The 21,356-nt window shown below is 45.7% G+C and overlaps 1 protein-coding gene across 1 annotated transcript; it reads left to right on the top strand.

The window, feature by feature from the left end:
• The first annotated feature begins 7,111 nt into the window (after positions 1-7,111).
• LOC141126390 (olfactory receptor 52D1-like) lies at positions 7,112-10,291 on the top strand. The gene is made up of 2 exons (XM_073612337.1): positions 7,112-7,130; positions 9,345-10,291. The coding sequence occupies exons 1-2, from the start codon at positions 7,112-7,114 to the stop codon at positions 10,289-10,291; spliced, it is 966 nt and encodes a 321-aa protein (XP_073468438.1).
• The last annotated feature ends 11,065 nt before the right edge of the window (positions 10,292-21,356 follow it).

Raw genomic sequence — 21,356 nt, forward strand, 5'->3', positions numbered from 1 at the left:
AGTGAATCGGGGGGCTTCAGTAACCAAAACTGCAGTGTTTATCCTCATGACACAACACAGGAAGCACCTCCATGGTTAACAGAGGACGGAATTAGACTTGAGAAACTTAACATTAATAAATCACCGGGACCAGATGGCTTGCATCCGAGGGTACTTAGGGAACTCAGTCAAGTAATTGCCAGACCGTTGTTCCTAATTTTTACTGACAGTCTACTGACTGGAATGGTACCAGCTGATTGGAGAGTCAGGAGGTGCCGATACACAGTGTCAGTGTGTTCTGGCACAGAAAATGCCTTCTATTATATTGCCAGCAGCCGGGAGACACAATGTAAACTAAGTCAAGGCCACTATAACAGGTGTCTGTTTATGATGAAACGTGGACTGCGGGTGGCATCAATGGCCCATCCATATGGGAGCAGGTCTAATCCATGCGCCCGGCCCCTAATTTCAATGCAGGGTGCCGGACGCACATGCCCCTGTTGAAGACCCATTGGTCTAAACACGTAGGGATTGGCTTATCACTCTCTACATTGCCCCGCATTTTATCTGTGATCACTTTGTTATCTGTGATATCTTTGATATCGCTGAGGACTGCACCCTGAGCCCACCCAGTTGGGATATTGGTTATTGTCTTTCTGATTCTCCTCCTGGCCAATTCCAGGTAAGGAAGCAGGTCCTGACATCTGATTGGCCAAGAGAAGAAGCGATCCTGTTGGCCACCGAGGAGGAGGAGGGAGGAGACGAAGAGGAAGCCACACCACCATGAAGCAGAGGAAGAAGGAGACATAGGGTGCCGCCCGCTGTCTGGAGGGAAGCCCGAGACCCAGATGGGGAAATGCAGACCAAACCAACTGGGGGGGTGGCGGAAGATAGATTGCCACCACCACCCCCTCCTCAAAAAAAAAAAAATCCCACCAGCCACCACCACTAGTGGGCGGGTTTACCAGTGTTTTGGGGTCTGGGACCATAATGCTAGTAAATATAAGTGGGGTATCAGTTTTTTCGTTTGCCTTCTTCTGGATCAACTTGAAGGATATTTAACTTTTTTTTAAACCTGATAATAAAGTGTTCTGGGAGTCAATTATTATTAATAATATAAGAGAAGTGTAAGGGGACCTCCTCTCCCCCGGGGGGCGCTCCATCATGAGACCAGCAGAATCTGCTTTATATAAATGATGGTTTTCATTCTGGATTCATACAAACACGAGACCTCGTCTCTGCCTCGTCCTTCAGACCAGCTCCTGGTAAGAGACAACCTGGACCCCTCCATCACCATCAGCCAATGAAAACCTCCCTCTTCCTGATCACAGTCAGGTCAGATTTCAGGCTTCTCCCGGTGTGATAAGAAATAGTATTTGGAGTTCAGGGTCCATTCACACCCATCTGTCACAGAACATTCTATTCATTTCTAAAGACATCCCAACCCCATTGAGACAGCGACCCGCCAACACACATTTGTAGCAGGATATTATATTACTTTCCATTGGGGGGCGCTGCATCTGGAAAGATGTCTTTGGTCTGTATGGTGATTGGCAGCTCATTAAAATAAATAGAATTCCCTTTCAATTGACACCGGATTTGTATTTATCTAACATCTGAAAATATATTGATTTATATTTGAAATATTAACAACATTTTCCCTATTTGTACGCGTGTCTTGGCCACTACAAGGACGTCCCGCCATGTGACAAAAAGTCAGCTGATCAGTTCAGAACATAACTAACAATAAGGAGGACAACAAAGTCATCACCACAAAACTTCTCCGCCAAGCAAATATCACATATTTTTATTTATTTCAGGTACTTGTATAGCGCTGTCACTTTACATCAACATTGTACATTCACATCAGTCCCCGCCCCCAAGGAGCTTACAATCTAATGTCCCGAACTCACATTCGAACATAATAGGGACAATTTAGACAGGAGACAATTAACCTACCAGCAAGTCTGTGTGGGAGGAAACCCACACAGGTGCAGGGAGAACATGCAAATACCAGACAGGTGGTGTCATGGTCGGGATATGAACCAGCGACCCTTTTGGCTGCTAGGTGAACGTGCTATCCACTACACCACTGTGAAGCCCCAAATAAAAATAACCAGTCATGGACACCAGATGTACTGCAGAGACAGAGATACAAAGTAACATTGTTTATAAACTTTGATCAGACGGTAGATAGAGAGATACAAAGTAACATTGTTTATAAACATTGATCAGACAGGAGATAGAGAGATACAAAGTAACATTGTTAATAAACATTGTTCAGACGGGAGATAGAGAGATACAAAGTAACATTGTTTATAAACATTGATCAGACAGGAGATAGAGAGATACAAAGTAACATTGTTTATGAACATTGATCAGACGGGAGATAGAGAGATACAAAGTAACATTGTTTATAAACATTGATCAGACAGGAGATAGAGAGATACAAAGTAACATTGTTTATAAACATTGATCAGACAGGAGATAGAGAGATACAAAGTAACATTGTTTATGAACATTGATCAGACAGGAGATTCCTAGAGGAAGATATTCCTGGACAGGTTGTATTTGGCTACAGATAATCCTGGGTAGAGCCCACATGTGATGTTGAGCCTCTGATTGAGAGAACTGTCCAGGAACAGTCCAGGAGAGGAGCTGGCAGGGGCGGACTAAGCATTAGGGCACTTGGGCACTGCCCGATGGCCCCAAGGCCAGTAGGGGGCCCCGTGAGCAGGGACACTCCTTAAGAAGGTGTTCCATTACAGCTCAATCCCGGGGTTTGTCAGTAGCAGTGTCATTGCTTCTAAATACATATACTGCCCAGCGGTTTATGTGTTTAGGAGTTCAGAGTCTTTGTTCTGACTCAACCCTCAATGTTCTCCTGCACACTCGCTCTGTGTTCCCCTCAGTCAGATCCCCCCTTTAGTTCCTTGTGATGGGAGTCCTTTCACATGGCTTTCTGATCAGGTCTGCCTGTCAGCTTTTCAGGCGGACCTGACTGGACCCTCCAGTCTCCCCTATGGAGTGGTGGATGTCCACCAAATCCAGATGGATGGTGACCCTATTTTCCATCTGCCTATCGGATTGAATGGGATCAGATGAAAACGGACAGGTGGTCCATTTTCATCCAATCTCCCCATAGAGGAGAGCAGAGATCTGACAGACCTGTCTCAGCACAGTGAGCGCACATGGACCTGTCATCTGCCTGCTCAGCAGGGATCAGCAGAGCAAAGCAGGGCCCATCAAAAATGGACATGTCCCATGTGAAAGGGGCCTAACAGTTAGGCTTGGTTCACAACTGCAGGTGCAACCAAGCATGGGCATGTTTTTCACATGTAGCACCCTGATGTTCAGGCAGGGTTGCTCCTAAATTTACCTGCCAGGTGTATTTGCCTTGGCCCATTGTTAGGGATCAATTGACTCCACCCTAAGTCTGGAATTGCTGCACTTCTCTCTTCTGCCACTAGATGGTCGGGTACCTGTTGACTAGGGATGAGCCGAACACCCCCCGGTTCGGTTCGCACCAGAACCTGCGAACGGACCGAAAGTTTGCACGAACGTTAGAACCCCATTGACGTCTATGGGACTCGAACGTTCAAAATCAAAAGTGCTCATTTTAAAGGCTAATTTGCATGGTATTGTCCTAGAAAGGGTTTGGGGACCCGGGTCCTACCCCAGGGGACATGTATCAATGCAAAAAAAACTTTTAAAAACGGCCGTTTTTTCAGGAGCAGTGATTTTAATGATGCTTAAAGTAAAAAAAAAAAAAGTGAAATATTCCTTTAAATATCGTACCTGGGGGGTGTCTATAGTATGCCTGTAAAGTGACGCGTGTTTCCCATGTTTAGAACAGTCCCTGCACCAAATGTCATTTTTAAAGGAAAAAATCTCATTTAAAACTGCTTGCGGGTTTAATGTCATGTCGGGTCCTGGCAATATGGATGAAAATCAGTGAGACAAACGGCATGGGTACCCCCCAGTCCATTACCAGGCCCTTTGGGCCAGCAATTTTCTTCAGGTAGCTGTATTTACTGTAACAAGACAAGCCTGCCTGTCAGTAAGAAGATAACAGGAACGGATCTAGCTGAACACTGTGAGGTGGGTGCACCCCACTAACTTGTAGGTTTAGCAGAACACTGTGAGCAGGACGCACTGCACTAACTTGTAGGTTTAGCTGAACACTGTGAGCAGGACGCACTGCACTAACTGTAAATAGTCTAGCTGCCTGACTGTGGTACTAATAGGATCAAAAGAACACCAGCAATTTTCTTCAGGTAGCTGTATTTACTGTAACAAGACAAGCCTGCCTGTCAGTAAGAAGATAACAGGAACGGATCTAGCTGAACACTGTGAGCAGGACGCACCCCACTAGCTTGTAGGTTTAGCTGAACACTGTGAGGTGGACGCACCCCACTAGCTTGTAGGTTTAGCTGAACACTGTGAGGTGGACGCACCCCACTAACTTGTAGGTTTAGCTGAACACTGTGAGCAGGACGCACCCCACTAGCTTGTAGGTTTAGCTGAACACTGTGAGGTGGACGCACCCCACTAGCTTGTAGGTTTAGCTGAACACTGTGAGCAGGACGCACCCCACTAACTTGTAGGTTTAGCAGAACACTGTGAGCAGGACGCACCCCACTAACTGTAAATAGTCTAGCTGCCTGACTGTGGTACTAATAGGATCAAAAGAACACCAGTAATTTTCTTTAAAATACTGTAACAAGACAAGCCTGTCTGTCAGTAAGAAGATAACAGGAACGGATCTAGCTGAACACTGTGAGCAGGACGCACCCCACTAACTTGTAGGTTTAGCAGAACACTGTGAGCAGGACGCACCCCACTAACTGTAAATAGTCTAGCTGCCTGACTGTGGTACTAATAGGATCAAAAGAACACCAGTAATTTTCTTTAAAATACTGTAACAAGACAAGCCTGCCTGTCAGTAAGAAGATAACAGGAACGGATCTAGCTGAACACTGTGAGCAGGACGCACTGCACTAAATGTAAATAGTCTAGAAGATAACAGGAACGGATCTAGCTAAACTGAATACAGTGTATATATATATATATATATGCAACACCTGGGATGCATATATATACACAATACACTTTAAGTGCAGCTAACTGACTGACTGTCCTGCCTAATCTAGCTAACTCAAATCAAATGACACTGTCTCTCTCTCTCTCTCTCTCTAAGCACACCGGAACACACTGCACAGGGCCGCCGTGCAGGCGGCCTTATATAGTGTGGGGCGTGTACTAAATCCCCTGAGCCATAATTGGCCAAAGCCTCCTTGGCTTTGACCAATTACAGCTCTCTCTACTGACGGCGCTGTGATTGGCCAAGCATGCGGGTCATAGTGCATGCTTGGCCAATCATCAGCAAGCAATGCACTGCAATGCCGCAGTGAATTATGGGCCGTGACGCGCCACACGAATTTGGCGCGAACGGCCCATATCGTTCGCAATTCGGCGAACGATCGAACAGCCGATGTTCGAGTCGAACATGGGTTCGACTCGAACACGAAGCTCATCCCTACTGTTGACATTAGATAAGAGAAGGGCAAAGCAAGGTCAGATTATGAGTATATGGGGTATCTCAGCCAATGGGCAGGGGTTTTCTTGAATCCCCTGTCCTGCTGGGAGAACCTATATATTTGGGTGAGGTCAAGCGATCGGTGTTCTGTGCCACCTGGATGGCTGATTAGGTGGACGTGTGTTGTGCTGCCCCGGGCTGCTAGGCCCGGAGTTTGCTTGCAGTCCAACCAGAAGTGAAGGTTCTGCCGGCCAGAGAACCTGTCATGGTCAGAGGTAGAGGGGAAGCTGTGGCCACTAAGGGACCAACCACCTTATTACTAGGGACCACAATTAATAGCTAAAACAAGTACCGGAGCAGTACTCTCACCAACCGGGACGGTAAAGAATCGGAAAACTTCAGCAGTAGCCTCTGACTTCTGATCATTCATTTTCAGTGCAACTGAAGCTGCAGAGAAAGGTACTGTGGAATCTCTGTCCTCAGTACCTGTCTCTGTCTCAAAAGTGAGACTTCAGGGGATCTCTTTAGATCCCAGATATCTCACCAAAGCACCCCCCCCCCCCCCCCCCCCGAGTTGTGAAAAAAAAATATTAAATTAACAATTAGTATAAATAAATTAAAAAATGAAAAAAAAATGTAAAAAATCTGACTTAAAGTGGTGGTAAACTCTGTACTACCACTTATACCTACAGTTAAGCCTATAACAGGGCTTACCTGTAGGTACTGTGAATATCTCCTAAACTTTTACAGTGCTGGACCTTCAGAGCCCTTGCCGGAAATGGCGGTTCCCACGTGCATGCCTGGGAGTGACATCATCGCGGCTCTGGCCAATCACATAGCCGGAGCTTGCGAACCTGGAAGACATAGGGGGAACCTGTCAACCCTCTCAGTGGTGACTTTACTGTGCTGGAGGGCTTCGTTCCAAACCACTCCCAATATATGCCATTATTTAGCCACACCCATTGTGTACCGTGGCTATGCATGTCGCAGGTCACCTTCACCCTGGTAGGGGCCCCAGGGGCCCATGATGCTGTTATGGTGGTACTGCCCATGAGAGGTTCCAGATACCTTTAATGGATCCCCAGCTTTAAGTCTCCTGCCACTAGGTGCCCTTCCACGAGGCCCTGCCGCATTAATGTTGCATCAGAAAGATGGCTGCCGTGAGGTGGCCATCTTTAAACCTGGGGGCCCCATGATCCCCTAGTGCCTGGGGGCCCAAAGAGTTGTCAGTCCGCCCCTGGGAGCTAGTACAGCTGTGCAAGACTGAAGGGAAGGCTGGAGGTCATATTTAAAACACATTCCGAGGTTCTAATCCTTCCCCAGTCAACTTGTATTTTTCTCTCTGTTGATATGCCTCCTATTACTTTCTGTCCTGGCAGGAAATGGGGGAATGTCTACAATCAGAAGACTCCCACAAAACATAAAGAGAGGAACCAGTGATGTACCAATCCCTGCTGCACTCGGAATAAATACAATTTTGTCGTGTTTCTCATTAATAACTCCATTTTGCACAATTGTTTTAACTGTTGATGTCTTTCTTAACCAAAGGTAACTCGAGTAGTTTGGAATCTTAGAAAATCTAGTTTTGCTGAAATGTCAAATTCCACCAGTTTCCACCCTGATTATTAGAAAGTGGTTGGGTTGGGAGTATGTATCCCGTGGGACTTTAAATGAAAGCATGACCTAATGTGGTCATGCGTTTCCATCCCTGTACTAGTCCAAGAGAAAAGGGTGGGACTTTAAATGAATAGCGTGAATGCTCAAAAACAAAAATCGATGAACAACTAGGAAAATTTTATTCAATTCATAACAATATAACATGCATAAATATATATCAATCATAAATCATATGCGTGAAACAAATGCTCTGATATTTAACCTCATCACAATTTGTTTTGCACATCTGTGATGTTGTACATACATATTTTTCCATTTTAAGCCTCCTTTCAGTTAATTGCTTGATCTTATTATTTGATTTGCTATCTTTATTTTGGATTATATTTATTTGCAATTTAATTTAGATACCAGCTATGTCTATGGTTTGTCTATTGGTGGTGGCTCCTTTGGCCCAATGCACCACCGGCTGTGTTGGATTTCCCCCTTCCGGGAGCTGTGACGTGCCTGTCGGCCCCTCCCCCTTCTGGGGGGGGGGGGGGTCGGCCGCCACTGCACGTCAGCGTCACGCACTCCCCATCGGATGTGCGCGTCCTCAAGGACGCTCACACGCCTGATTGGATGGTGTTCATCCTGCATGTCATGGGGATGGGGCGGTGACGTTGGCGGGTCGGGTATTCAGTACCCGATCGACGTTGCCGTCCGCCCCTCTCTTGATTTTGCGGCGTGACGTTGGTGGGTGGTCCCCGTGGTAGCGCCTATATGGGCGTAGCCTCGGCGGTGCTGACTCTCGAGGCTTTCACTTTACTGGATGTCACGTTCGTTTGGGGGTCACTGCTCTCTTCCCCTCACACTGTTCCACTCTGCACGCCAGGTATCCTTACTTCTGTCATGTCCTCTCATGTCCTGTCCATTCTCACTTTGTCCATACCTTCACCTTAGGGCACTTGGTCTTTTCCCTTTTCCATCCGCAGAATTTCTCAGGTGTTTCTATTTAACCCCCTCACGGGCTCAATTTCTTCTTTTCTTTTTTTTTTTGGGGCTATATCACTCCTGCAATCTCACTTTCACTTTGCTCTTTATTTCTTGGCAGTTTGCAATTTCTTCTGTAACCCTTGCTTTTCACCTCAGGTTTTGCCTCGGGGGGACCATGCCTGCCCTGGATGGCGCCCTGTAGGCTGCCCCCGTCGATCCATCCGCCTCAGCTCCTGGGGGGTGGCGTCTCCGATGGCCGGGCGGTATATGGCTCTCTGCCACCACCCTACAAATCAGAATGCGTAAGCATGTACTTTGTGTGGGGCTTCTTCATTACCCCACCTTTGTTTCATGTATATACTTACCAGACCTATTTTTTATTTTTTATCCTAGATAAGATACGCGCTTGCTCCTGACGAGTGGCACAACAGCCACGAAACGCGTAGAGCTACCATTGTCGCGTTTTTTACCAGCGTCATGCATTTCTAATTTTTATTTGGAACCTTTGGAGGCCTTGGGTGTATACTCTTGAATATATGGTTGTGTAATAATATCTAATTGGTGTACCATGGAGAATTTCTGTATTCATACAATCATGTATAATTGCTGCTATTATTGCCAATATTTCTTTCCATTTATGATTGATATATATTTATGCATGTTATATTGTTATGAATTGAATAAAATTTTCCTAGTTGTTCATCGATTTTTGTTTTTGAGCATTCACGCTATTCATTTAAAGTCCCACCCTTTTCTCTTGGACTAGTACAGGGATGGAAACGCATGACCACATTAGGTCATGCTTTCATTTAAAGAAGGGGGAGGGGCCGACAGGCACGTCACAGCTCCCGGAAGGGGGAAATCCAACACAGCCGGTGGTGCATTGGGCCAAAGGAGCCACCACCAATAGACAAACCATAGACATAGCTGGTATCTAAATTAAATTGCAAATAAATATAATCCAAAATAAAGATAGCAAATCAAATAATAAGATCAAGCAATTAACTGAAAGGAGGCTTAAAATGGAAAAATATGTATGTACAACATCACAGATGTGCAAAACAAATTGTGATGAGGTTAAATATCAGAGCATTTGTTTCACGCATATGATTTATGATTGATATATATTTATGCATGTTATATTGTTATGAATTGAATAAAATTTTCCTAGTTGTTCATCGATTTTTGTTTTTGAGCATTCACGCTATTCATTTAAAGTCCCACCCTTTTCTCTTGGTTCACCCTGATTATTTCCTCCTGATGGGAATTCCTGGCCTTGAGGACTCACATCTCCTGATCTCCATCCCCTTCTGCATCATGTATGTTCTGTCACTTCTGGGAAACTCCACCTTGATCTTGGTCATCTCGTCCAACAAGAGTCTCCACCAACCCATGTATATCTTCCTCATGATGTTGTCAACCAGCGATGTCCTCTTGAGCTCCACCACCGTACCCAAGACCCTCAGCATCTTCTGGTTTGGTAATCATGAGATCTCTTTCATTGGATGCCTCACTCAAGTATTCTTCATTCATTTTGCTTTTTCTACGGAATCTGCCATACTGCTGTCCATGGCGTACGACCGTTACTGTGCCATCTGTCACCCTTTAACTTATACTACAACTGTCTCCAACAACTTTGTACAGAAGACAGCCATGGTGGCCCTTTTCAGAAGCTTCTGCATAGTCACACCCTTTGTTTTTCTTCTCAACAGATTACCATTCCAGCGAAGCAATGTCATAGAACACACCTACTGTGAGCACATGTCTGTGGCTAGATTGGCGACATCCAACATAATGGTGAATGTGGTGGCTGGACTGGTTGTAGCCGCCTGTACTATTGGTGTGGACATGGTCCTTATTGTAACTTCCTATGATGCTATTATCATGGTGGTTCTGAGACTCTCATCCTCCCAGGCTCGTTCCAAAGCTTTCAATACATGCATGTGCCACACCTGTGTCATCGTTCTCTTCTACATACCTGCATTTTTTAGCTTCATAGCTCACAGACACATTTCTCAAGTGTTCCACATCATCTTCGCCAACCTCTATATTCTTGTCCCACCGATGATGAACCCGATCATCTATGGTATAAAAACCAGAGAGATTCGCCGTAGGGCATTGGCAATGCTTTGTAGAGCCAAACCCAATGTCTTTGGCCAAAATATATTTTTTTTGTTTTCATAGGTCGGGTACTTGATTGTGTGTGTTTTATGTTGTTGGTGTTGGTATGGCCAGAAGCAGAAGAAAGAAGCGACTACCTCTTTAATCATGAACAATAAGTTTACATATGGGAACCTATGGGTATTTTAGACCTTTCAAGAAAAGTAACTTTTGTGGGACTTTTGTGGGCTGTGCCTAAGAGGACACAGATAAAGGAATCTTTGTTGACTGGTCCATTCTTGAGCACTAATGGTGCGCCCCCTGGGGAAGAAGGTGTAAATGACAGGCCAGATCACAGGGAATGAGCACAAAGACAAGCTTTTTTCTGTCTTGCCTACAGCACCAGACCGAGGAGGAAGTATTGGACAACACTAAGGTGTGGAGAGGGTTGGTAGCAATTGGGATTTTCTTTTTTGGTCATGCTGCGGTGGCTACACATGCAGCAGAGGTGTCAAGTATCTGTATCTTGTGGAAGAGCCTGACATGCAGAGGAAGGTCTCTTTTACATCTCCCTCTTAGGGACCACTGGTAGTGAGACAGTGGCCACGAGAGCACAGTGTGGTACGAGTGCCTATAGATTGTCCAGCAGATTGCATGGATGAAACAGCAGGTGCTTCTCCATGAACAGATCAGGTGGCCAACACAATGAATGGCAGCAGGATCAGCAGGTCTTGGCAGACAGCAGGCTGGCAGAGGACTGGCAGACAGGTGACTGGTCACAGGTGCAGTGAAGACTGGTAATAGGTGGCAGGTGGATGACCAGCAAGGACCAGGTGAGTGGCATATGGTGGTGAGCAAACAGATCACAGAATACCTAGTCAGATGACCCAGATCAGCAACAGACAGTCAGGTAGAGGCATGGACAGCAGGCAGGAGAATGGTCAGGGTACAAGCAGAGGGCAGCAACACTGGAGCAGGCAGATTAGTAAGAGGCAAGTGGAATCCAAAGACAGGCCGAGGTCAGGTCAGGTAGCGTTCAAGCGAGGTCAGGACAAGCCGGGTCAATCACAGAAATCAAGAACAGGAATGGGCACAGGAACACAGGAAGATCTGCAGGATCAGACATCAACCAACTAGTGCACCTGCTGCATTTATATAGGCCACTTGGCACCAGTATCATTGACGAATGCGCACAAACCTGCTCATGTGCCTGATCTCCGCAAGGTGGCACCCACAGGGCCGCGCCTGCACATTTGTGTGTGCCTTGGAGCCTCAGTTGCACTATGGCCAGTAAGGATGAGCCTGATGTTCGAGTCGAACGTAAGTTCGACTCGAACATTGGGTCTTCGCCCGTTCACCGAACAGCGAGACATATGCGTCGTTCACGGCAAATTAGAAAGCCGCAGAACACCGTTAAAGTCTATGGGACACTAACATGAAAAATCAAAAGTGCTCATTTATCAAAAGCGACCCTTATCCAGGCACGCAACCTGCCAGGCCACAGGAAAAGGGGGAGACGAGAGAGCGCCCCCCCACCCTCCTGAACCATACTAGGCCACAGGCCCTCAACATGGGGAGGATGCTTTGGATTTTGCACTTCATCATCATTAAAAGTGGATAACACATTAACCTTTCCTCAGCTGTGAAATTTGGAATAAATACTCTAAAGTAGTGTGGCCTAACAATGACACCTTAAATAAAACAATTGGGTCTCACTCTTTACCTGCTGAAATTCTGGTCTATAAAACATGCTTTGAAATATGTGCAGATTTTTACCTTTAAAACATTCTTTGTCCCAGGGCGAACAAAATCTTTTTTTGGACTTCCAGAACCTGCCTGCTCTCTCCATCCTAAATTGCCTCTGAAAAGAAGGAGTTATGTTCTTTGCATAAAATCAGTATGATTTTTACATTATGTGTCAGAAAAGTAACAGTGTGACTATTGCTGGCTGAAATATAACATCTCTGTGCTTCCTAAGGCCCCATTCACACGGACGGTCCAATAAGGTCCACCTGTCAGGTTTTTCAGGCAGACCTGATCGGACCCTTCCGCCACCCTGTCTGCCAAAAACAGATGGATGGTGGTCCTATTTTCCATCCATCTGGTGGATCATAACGGATGGAAATGGATAGTGGTTTGTTTTCATCCAATTTCACCATAGAGGAGAGCAGGACTCTGTTCATGTCCGCTCCGCACAGCGGAGAGGACACGGACCTGTCATCCACCTGCTAAGTGGAGATATCCCCCATATCAGGGCACCAAGGGCAGGAGAAGGGCTCTAAGACCCAGCATCTCTACCAGCACTTGTCAGGACACCATGGGCAGGAGAAGGGCTCTAGGACCCAGCATCTCTACCAGCACTTGTCAGAGCACCAACGGCAAGAGAAGGTCTCTAGGACCCAGCATCTCTACCAGCACTTCACATGGGCCTTTATAAGGTAAGGAAGCCTGTTAGCAGCTGCAGTTGTTGGTTAATCTTTGACTCCTCCAGTGTGTTATCTCCATGATATTCCTGTTCCTGTGTCTCCTGTTACCGACCCAACTTGTTCTTGACCTGTCTCCTGCTTGCTTCCTGTATTCAACCTTGGCTAACCACCTGACTACGTCTGCTCTGATACCCACCTAACTGCTACCCTGTTCTATCCACCTGACCACGTCTGCTCTAATACTCACCTGGCTCCTGTCCTTGGCGATCCACCTGACCAGATCCGCTCTGATACCTATGTGGCTCCTGACCTTGGCTATCCACCTGATCACGTCTGCTCTGATACCCACCTGGATCCAGACCTAGGCTTCCTTCTGACCATGTCTGCTCTGATACCCACTTGGCTCCTGACCTAGGCTTCCTTCTGACTATGCTCCAGTCTCAGCATTATCTGAGTCCTGCAACACCTCACGGGTGCCACCTGTCTGCTGATTCTACGCCAGCACACCAGCTGTACTCTGGAACCTCTTGCACACAGTCAAGCAGGAGGGGCCTGACCTCAGGGTGGTCTGGAACATAGCCTCAAGGGAAGCCCTCTCTCTCCATTGGCCTACAGCACCAGGTACGTGATACCCCGCTTAGCAAGTGGATTCCGTTTAGTGGAGATGCCCGGTGTGAAAGGGGGCCTAAATTGTCTTCTCTTATAAAAAACAAGCATCTGCTTGTATCTGCTGTCTGAAATAAACAGATTATTTGCTTCCATATTTGCTTATTTTCAAAAAAGGATTTGATTATGTTCTAAAAAATGTGTCCAATTTACATTTTCGGTGGGGACCTAAATTCCCTTTACAATTTCAGGCAGGAATAAGCCAACTCTCTTTCTCCTAACTGGCCTCAAATTGATTAAGATGATATTCCATATTTGAATACTGTATAATATTTATATCATATGTCTGTAAAATATCATTAATTAAAATTAAATCTGCCTGCTCTGTCCCCCAGAAATAATGGCCTCTCCAAAAACAGTATTTAATCTGTGTTGGCAAGTACTTGTCCATTGTTTCCATTTTCTGAATTAAATAATAAAAATATTGTAACATACAATCTGCTTGCTCTCTCTTTCATACTAATAATGGACAATCTGATAAAGATTTAAGAAGGTTTGAATGAAATCTGTAAAATGTGTCCTCACTCTAAGGAAACCCATTTTTTGGGGGTTAATTCCAATCTGGTTACTCTTCCCCTCATAAATTGTGGTCTTTCCATCTTCAGGGTCCAAAACAAAGACACCGAAGTACTATTTCCCAGACATAAAATGCCCGCCTGCTCTATATCTCCAAAACTGCAAATTCTCCACAGCGGTTTGTTAACTGTGCAGTTAAGCTGCATGCTTCTTCCATTCTGTGTGCAAAAAATATACAGTAGCTGACAAAAGTAAGTACACCCCTCAGTCACATTTGTGTAAATCTTTTCTTCTATCTTTTCATGTGACAACACTGAAGAAATGACACTTGTCTACAATGTAAAGTAGTGAGTGTACAGCTTGTATAACAGTGTAAATTTACTGTCCCCTCAAAATAACTCAACACACAGCCATTAATGTCTAAACCGCTGGCAACAAAAGTCAGTACACCCCTAAGTGAAAATCTCCAAATTGGGCCCAACGTGTCAATAATTTCTGTGTCCACCATTATTTCCCTACCATTTCACAAAAAAAGTGTCAAAAATGGTAAAAAAGACAGGAAACACTTTGGGACAAGTCCTTTATTAAAAAATGAAAAAATAAAAATGTCCTGCAATGTAAATCCACAACGCCAGACAGACCGAAAAAGAAAATAAGCCAAAACCGTTCTGCCTCCATAGGAGGCTCCCGCCGACTGATGCTTCTTCTCTGTGACAGTTCTTATATAGCAGAGGGCGGGGCCACCCAGTGACATAAACGAGTGACCCCGCCCCCTCTGATGCCACAGGGGCTTCCCCATGGCTTCCCTGTGGCGTCAAAGGGGTCGGGGTCACCTGTTTATGTCACCAGGATTTTGGGGGGACCCCTACGCCATTTTTTTTTAAAATTTGGCACAGGGTTCCCCTTAATTTCCATATCAGACCTGAAGGGCCAGGTATGGATTTTAGGGGGACCCCCATGCAATTTTTTTTAAATTTTGGTTTGGGGTTTCCCTTAAAGCAGAGTTCCACCCAAAAGTGGAACTTCCTCTCATCTGATTCCTCCCCCCCTCCGGTGCCACAATTGGTACCTTTCAGGGGGGTGCACATACCTGTATTAGACAAGTATCTGCACCCACTTCCAGGAATAGACTGCCGCAGGAGTCACGCCCCCTCCCGCACCCCCCCCCGCTGTCTCCTGGGAAACACACAGGTCCCAGGAGATAGCGGGGACCACTTAGAATGTGCAGCGCGACTCGCTCATGCACAGTAGGGAACCGGGAAGTAAAGACCTTAGAGAATACAATGGCGGTCATTGCAACTTTTTATCTCACACGGTATTTACGCAGCAATTTTTCTAATGTGCTTTTTTTGGAAAAAAAAACAGTTTTGTGCTTTAAAAAAAAAACAAATCGGTAAAGTTAGCCCCATGTTTTTGAATAATGTGAAAGATGGAGTTACGCCGAGTAAATAGATAACTAACATGTCACGCTTTAAGATTGCACACGCTCGTGGAATGGCCACAAACTTCGCTACTTAAAAATCCCCTTAGGTGACGCTTTAAAAAATTTTACTGGTTACATGTTTTGAGTTACAGAGGAGGTCTAGGACCAAAATGATTGCTCTCGCTCTAACGTTTGCGGCGATACCTCACATGTGTGGTTTAAACACCGTTTTCATATGTGAGCGGGACTTACATATGCGTTCGCTTCTGCGCGCGAGCTCACGGGGACAGCGGCGCTTTAAAAAACATTTTTTATTATTGTTAATTTTACTTTATTTATTTTAGCTTGACACTTTTTTTCCCAAAAAATAGTTTTTGATCACTTTTATTTCTATTACAAGGAATGTAAACATCCCTTGTAATATATGACATGACAGGTCCTCTTTACAGTGAGATTTGGGGGTCAATAAGACCCCACATCTCACCTCTTGGCTGGGAAGCCTAAAATAAAAAATAAAAAAGATCACCGCTTCCCAGCCGAAGTGGTGCCATTTTTTTTAATACAGAGGCTGGGCGTGACGTCATAACATCGCGCCCGGCCTCCGAACGATCATAGAGACTCCGGCGACCATCTGGTCCTCTGGAAATCTCTATTCTGAACATCCGGGCCGGCAGATCCTGTGTCCGACTCACCGATCGTAGCGGTGAGTCGGTAGAAGCACCGGAGGGCGGCGGGAGGGGGGGGGTCGTCCCCTCTCGCCTCCCAGAAGAATGGTGCACAGATGCGCCGGCTCTAAAAGACGATATCTGAACTGTCATTTTACTCTCGGACTGTTCTAAACACGGGAAAGATGCACCACTTTACAGGCATACTATAGACACCCCCCAGGTATGATATTTAAAGGAATATTTCACTTTTATTGTTTCACTTTAAGCATTAAAAAAATCACTTCTCCCGAAAAAACGGCCGTTTTAGAAAAATAATTTTGCATTGATACATGTCCCCTGGGGCAGGTGTTCGGCTGATCCCTACTTGGAGGTATGCAATCGCGCTTTCCCCGCATTATACAAGAAAGCTATGATTGTGCTTATTAGCGCACAGAATTATTTGCTTATAAAGAGAAGCTTAATAAAGTTCCACAACAATAGATATAAGCCGGCAACTCTGTGGACTCAAACACTGAAAATCTTTATTGGCTACACAAGTACATCCAGTAAAACAATGCTAACGTGTTTCGTCCGCTTTGGCCTTACTCATGTTAAGAGTAAGGCAGAAGTGGACGAAGCACGTTGGCTACTTGTGTAACCAATAAAGATTATTAACGTTTGAGTCCACTGAGTTGCTGGCTTAGCCCCTCCATATTTTTAATGTTCATGGATATAAGTCAGCAACTCAGTGGACTCAAATGTTGAAAATCTTTATTGGTTACACAAGTAGCCAATGAGTTTCATCCGCTTTGGCCTTACTCTTAACAGTAAGGCCAAAACGGATGAAACATGTTAGCATTGTTTTACTGAATGTACCAATAAAGATTTTTAACGTTTGAGTCCACTGAGTTGCTGGCTTAGGCCCTCCATATTTTTAATTTTCATAGATATAAGTCAGCAACTCAGTAGACTCAAACGTTCAAAATCTTTATTGGTTACACAAGTAGCCAACGTGTTTCGTCCACTTTGACCTTACTCTTAACAGTAAGGCCAAAGCGGACGAAACACGTTAGCATTGTTTTACTGGATGCACCAATAAAGATTTTCAATGTTTGAGTCCACTGAGTTGCTGGCTTATATCTATGAATATTAAAAATACAGAGGGACCATACCCAACTGATGCATTTCGCAGACCTCTGTGGTTGGGGTGAAATGCGTCAGTGGGGCGTGGTCTGGGATAAGTCAGGCTGAAGCTACTTTTCCACTGTTTTTCAGTGTGCAGCGTTCCACCTTTTTCCATTCACATACCTAAGCGAGCTGGGATGGGCTTCTTGAATACCGGCACCCGACAGCATTGAGTCACTGAATTGTTTTGCGGGCGGCACTTACAGCGACGCTCCACATTTTTGTGTATGGTCCCAGCAATTTATGTTGTTTTAATGATTTTTTTATGCTTTTATTTAACACTGGATGAAATAAAACATTGTTACAATTGTATTTATGGTTGATATACGTACACAGTATATGGTACCTTAAAAGTCCCAATTTACTGGTCAGGTTGGCTTGTAGTTCTTAGACAACAAGAAAGAGGAAGGCATGGGACTTTGTATGAGGCGTGTCACTGAATTAGTACCTTGTTCATATTGATCATTGAATTATCTATTGATTACAATACAAGTTAAAAAGTGTCAATCTTTAGTACAGGACACAATATACTGTAAATAACAGTTCACTTGTATGAATATACAATTATACAAAGTAAAAGAACATGATTAGCAGTAGAATTTCATAAAACGCTCATCCGTTGATAATAGTTGAATAAACATAAACAATTGCTCTTAATGAGCCAAACTTGTCTGGTCATCCGTTCGATGTGTACCCGACGCACGTTTCACGGCTCACGCCAATCATCGGGAGTAAAATGCTCTGAAATTAAATCCAATAACATATCTATAAATATAGGATAACCTTTAAACGGAGAACCGTCTCTCGAAAAAAGGTCTATAACTTACAATGAGGCCCAATGGTGACGCCCGACCTGTGTCCAAGGGAGGACGGGGGACAGGGACGATGATCTCCCCCCCCCCCCCGGGGCTGAGGGGAGGAATCCCATCCAGACCAGAGACAGCAGCCAGATGAAGACCAGGCGACCAGATCACCACCATGAGAATCTGGAGTATGCTTGACAGCCCACACTGCTCTCCAAGGATATGGTGATGAAACCATGTGAGATGAATATACCCACCAAAAATGAATCCAAAACCAAACCCACCATGTGAAATGAATAGACTGGTAATGGGATGAACCTCTACCAGTGAGTGGAGGTGATGAATGATGTGTAATTACTGTAGTGATCTGAAGTGTGCTAGCTGACTACAGCCAAGGGAGATGTCTATGCATACACCCACCAGAAATGAATCCAAAACCAAACCCACCATGTAGGGTTGCCAGCTCATCCCTTTAAAACTGAACACATATGAATTACATGGATTCTGTGGCTAATTAAGGTGGTAATTAAACTCACTTGGTTCCTTATCTGCATTGATTAGCCTCAGAACCTGTGTAATTCATATGTGTTCGGGTTTAAAGAGATGAGGTGGCCACCCTACCCCCATGTGATGACCATGTGCACACCATGATAATGGTCAACTGTAAGATGTGAAACTAAAATGAACCTGAAGGGTGTTGTGTGTAGATATGAGTGAGACTCATTTACCTCGTGTGCGATTCTGTGGATGTGAGCATGCCTGGGATCCCTCTCGTGTGAATGGCCCGTGTGAAAAATGGTCAGCTGGCCAGCCCGAGCCGCTTTTATCCACGGTAAGGGGCGGGTCCCCACCAAAGCCATGAAAACCCCCCAAATGGCAACAAGCTTTGGCTCCATCCGCGGCATGCAAATCCACTGCGCAACCAAGCAAGTCCCAGCCCCAACTAGATGGAAAGGGGGAATCCGCTCCAAGCGTGATGATGTCAAATCATGCATAGGAGGCAAGGCCCCGCCCCCAAGCCTGTTTAAAACCACTTCCGGACCGGCTCACGCAGATATGCGTCGGCACTTTGAAGAGGGATATCGTTGTTATGGCAGCAGATAGCTACCAATAGCCCAGGTATCCTCTTCTTCAGTGAGCTGTCCGGTTTCAATTAAAAGTGGTCTCAGCGGCGGATTCGCCGCAAGATCACTTTTATCAGCAGCGAGAGAGGCCCCCCCCCTCTCCCGCCGCTCTCTGGTGCCCTCCGCTGCTTACCGGAGCCGCAGGCAGTGGCAGAGGCGATCGGATCCTTCTCCCTGTGTGGTATGGAGATGAGTGAGGGGAAGATGACCTCCACCCATCTCCATACCACTGCAGGGCGGAAGCCACGTCAAAACTTCACTTCCACCCATAGCTCTTAAAGGAACTTTTTTTTTTTCAAACAACAATTTTTTTTTTTTATTGCATTTTAGTGTAAATATGAGATTTGAGGTCTTTTTGACCCCCCAGATCTCATATGTAAGAGGTCCTGTCATGCTTTTTTTCTATTACAAGAGATGTTTACATTCCTTGTAATAGGAATAAAAGTGACACAATTTTTTTTTTTAAAGAACAGTGTAAAAATAAAAAAGTAAAATAAATAAGAAAAAAAGATGTAAAAATTTTTAACGCGCCCCCGTCCTGCCAATTTTGCGTGCAGAAGCGAACGCATACGCGAGCAGCGCCCGCATATGAAAACGGTGTTCAAACCACACATGTGAGGTATCGCCGCGATCGGTAGAGCGAGAGCAATAATTCTAGCCCCAGCCCTCCTCTGCAACTCAAAACATGCAACCTGAAGAATTTTTTAAACGTCGCCCATGGAGATTTTTATGGGTAAAGGTTTGTTACCATTCCACGAGCGGGCGCAATTTTGAAACGTGACATGTTGGGTATCAATTTACTCGGCGTAACATTATCTTTCACAATATAAAAAAATTGGGCTAACTTTACTGTTGTCTTATTTTTTAATGCAAAAAAGGGTATTTTTTTCCCAAAAAAAAGTGCACTTGTAAGAACGCTGCGCAGATACGGTGTGACAGAAAGTATTGCAAAAACCGCCATTTTATTCTCTGGGGTGTTAGAAAAAAATATATAATGTTTGGGGGTTCTAAGTAATTTTCTAGCAAAAAAAAAAAACAAAAACCTGTTTTTAACTTGTAAACAACAAATCTAAGAAAGAGGCTCAGTCCTTAAAGTGGTTAAAGGGAAAGGGGTGGGGAAGGGGAGAGACTGCCATGCATTGCAGCCCCCCCCCCCGGGTCAAATAACCGTCCTGTTGCCCTCCCTCTCTCTCCCTGACAAGGGGGGCTCACTCAGGACTAAAGGAAGTATACTATATTGAAGGGTTGCCACGTGGCCAGGATTCACCCGGACAGTCAGGGTTTTGAGTCATGTGTCCAGGTTTCAGGCAGACTGAAAACCGGACACATTATTCAAACCAGGCAGTGGCTCCCAGGGCTGGCGCAAGGATTTTTGACACCCTAGGCGAATCCTCATTTTTCCACCCCCCTTGTTTCCACCCCTGACTCCACCCCTCTGGCCCTGCCCATGTATACTCTGCGTTTTTAATAAAGCGCCTATCAAATGTAGCCTCAGCAGCGCCCATCAAATGCAGCCTCACCAGCGCCCATCCATGCAGGCTCAGCAGCGCCCATCAAATGCAGCCTCACCAGCACCCATCAATGCAGCCTCACCAGTGCCCATCTCCTGCAGCCTCACCAGCACCCATCCATGCAGCCTCACCAGTGCCCATCAAATACAGCCTTACCAGCGCCTATCAACTGCAGCCTACCAGCGCCCATCAAATGCAGCCTCACCAGCGCCCATCCATGCTGCCTCACCAGCACCCATCGATGCAGCCTCACCAGTGCCCATCAAATGCAGCCTCACCAGTGCTCATCAAAAGCAGCCTCATCAGCACCCATCAAATGCAGCCTCACCAGCGCCCATCAATGCAGCCTCACCAGCACCCATCAATGCAGTCTCACCAGTGCCCATCAAATGCAGCCTCACCAGTGCTCATCAAAAGCAGCCTCATCAGCACCCATCAAATGCAGCCTCACCAGCACCCATCAATGCAGTCTCACCAGTGCCCATCAAATGCAGCCTCACCAGTGCTCATCAAAAGCAGCCTCATCAGCACCCATCAAATGCAGCCTCACCAGCGCCCATCAATGCAGCCTCACCAGCACCCATCAATGCAGTCTCACCAGCACCCATCAACTGCAGCCCACCAGTGCCCATCAAATTCAGCCTCACCAGCGCCCATCAAAGCAGCCTCATCAGCACCCATCAAATGCAGCCTCACCAGCGCCCATCCATGCAGCCTCACCAGCGCCCATCAAATGCAGCCTTATCAGCGCCCATCAAATGCAGCCTCACCAGCACCCATCCATGCAGCCTCACCAGTGCCCATCAAATGCAGCCTTACCAGCGCCCATCAAATGCAGCCTCACCAGC

The sequence above is a fragment of the Aquarana catesbeiana genome, linkage group LG02 (assembly GCF_042186555.1).
Source record: "Aquarana catesbeiana isolate 2022-GZ linkage group LG02, ASM4218655v1, whole genome shotgun sequence".
Classification (NCBI taxonomy): domain Eukaryota; kingdom Metazoa; phylum Chordata; class Amphibia; order Anura; family Ranidae; genus Aquarana; species Aquarana catesbeiana.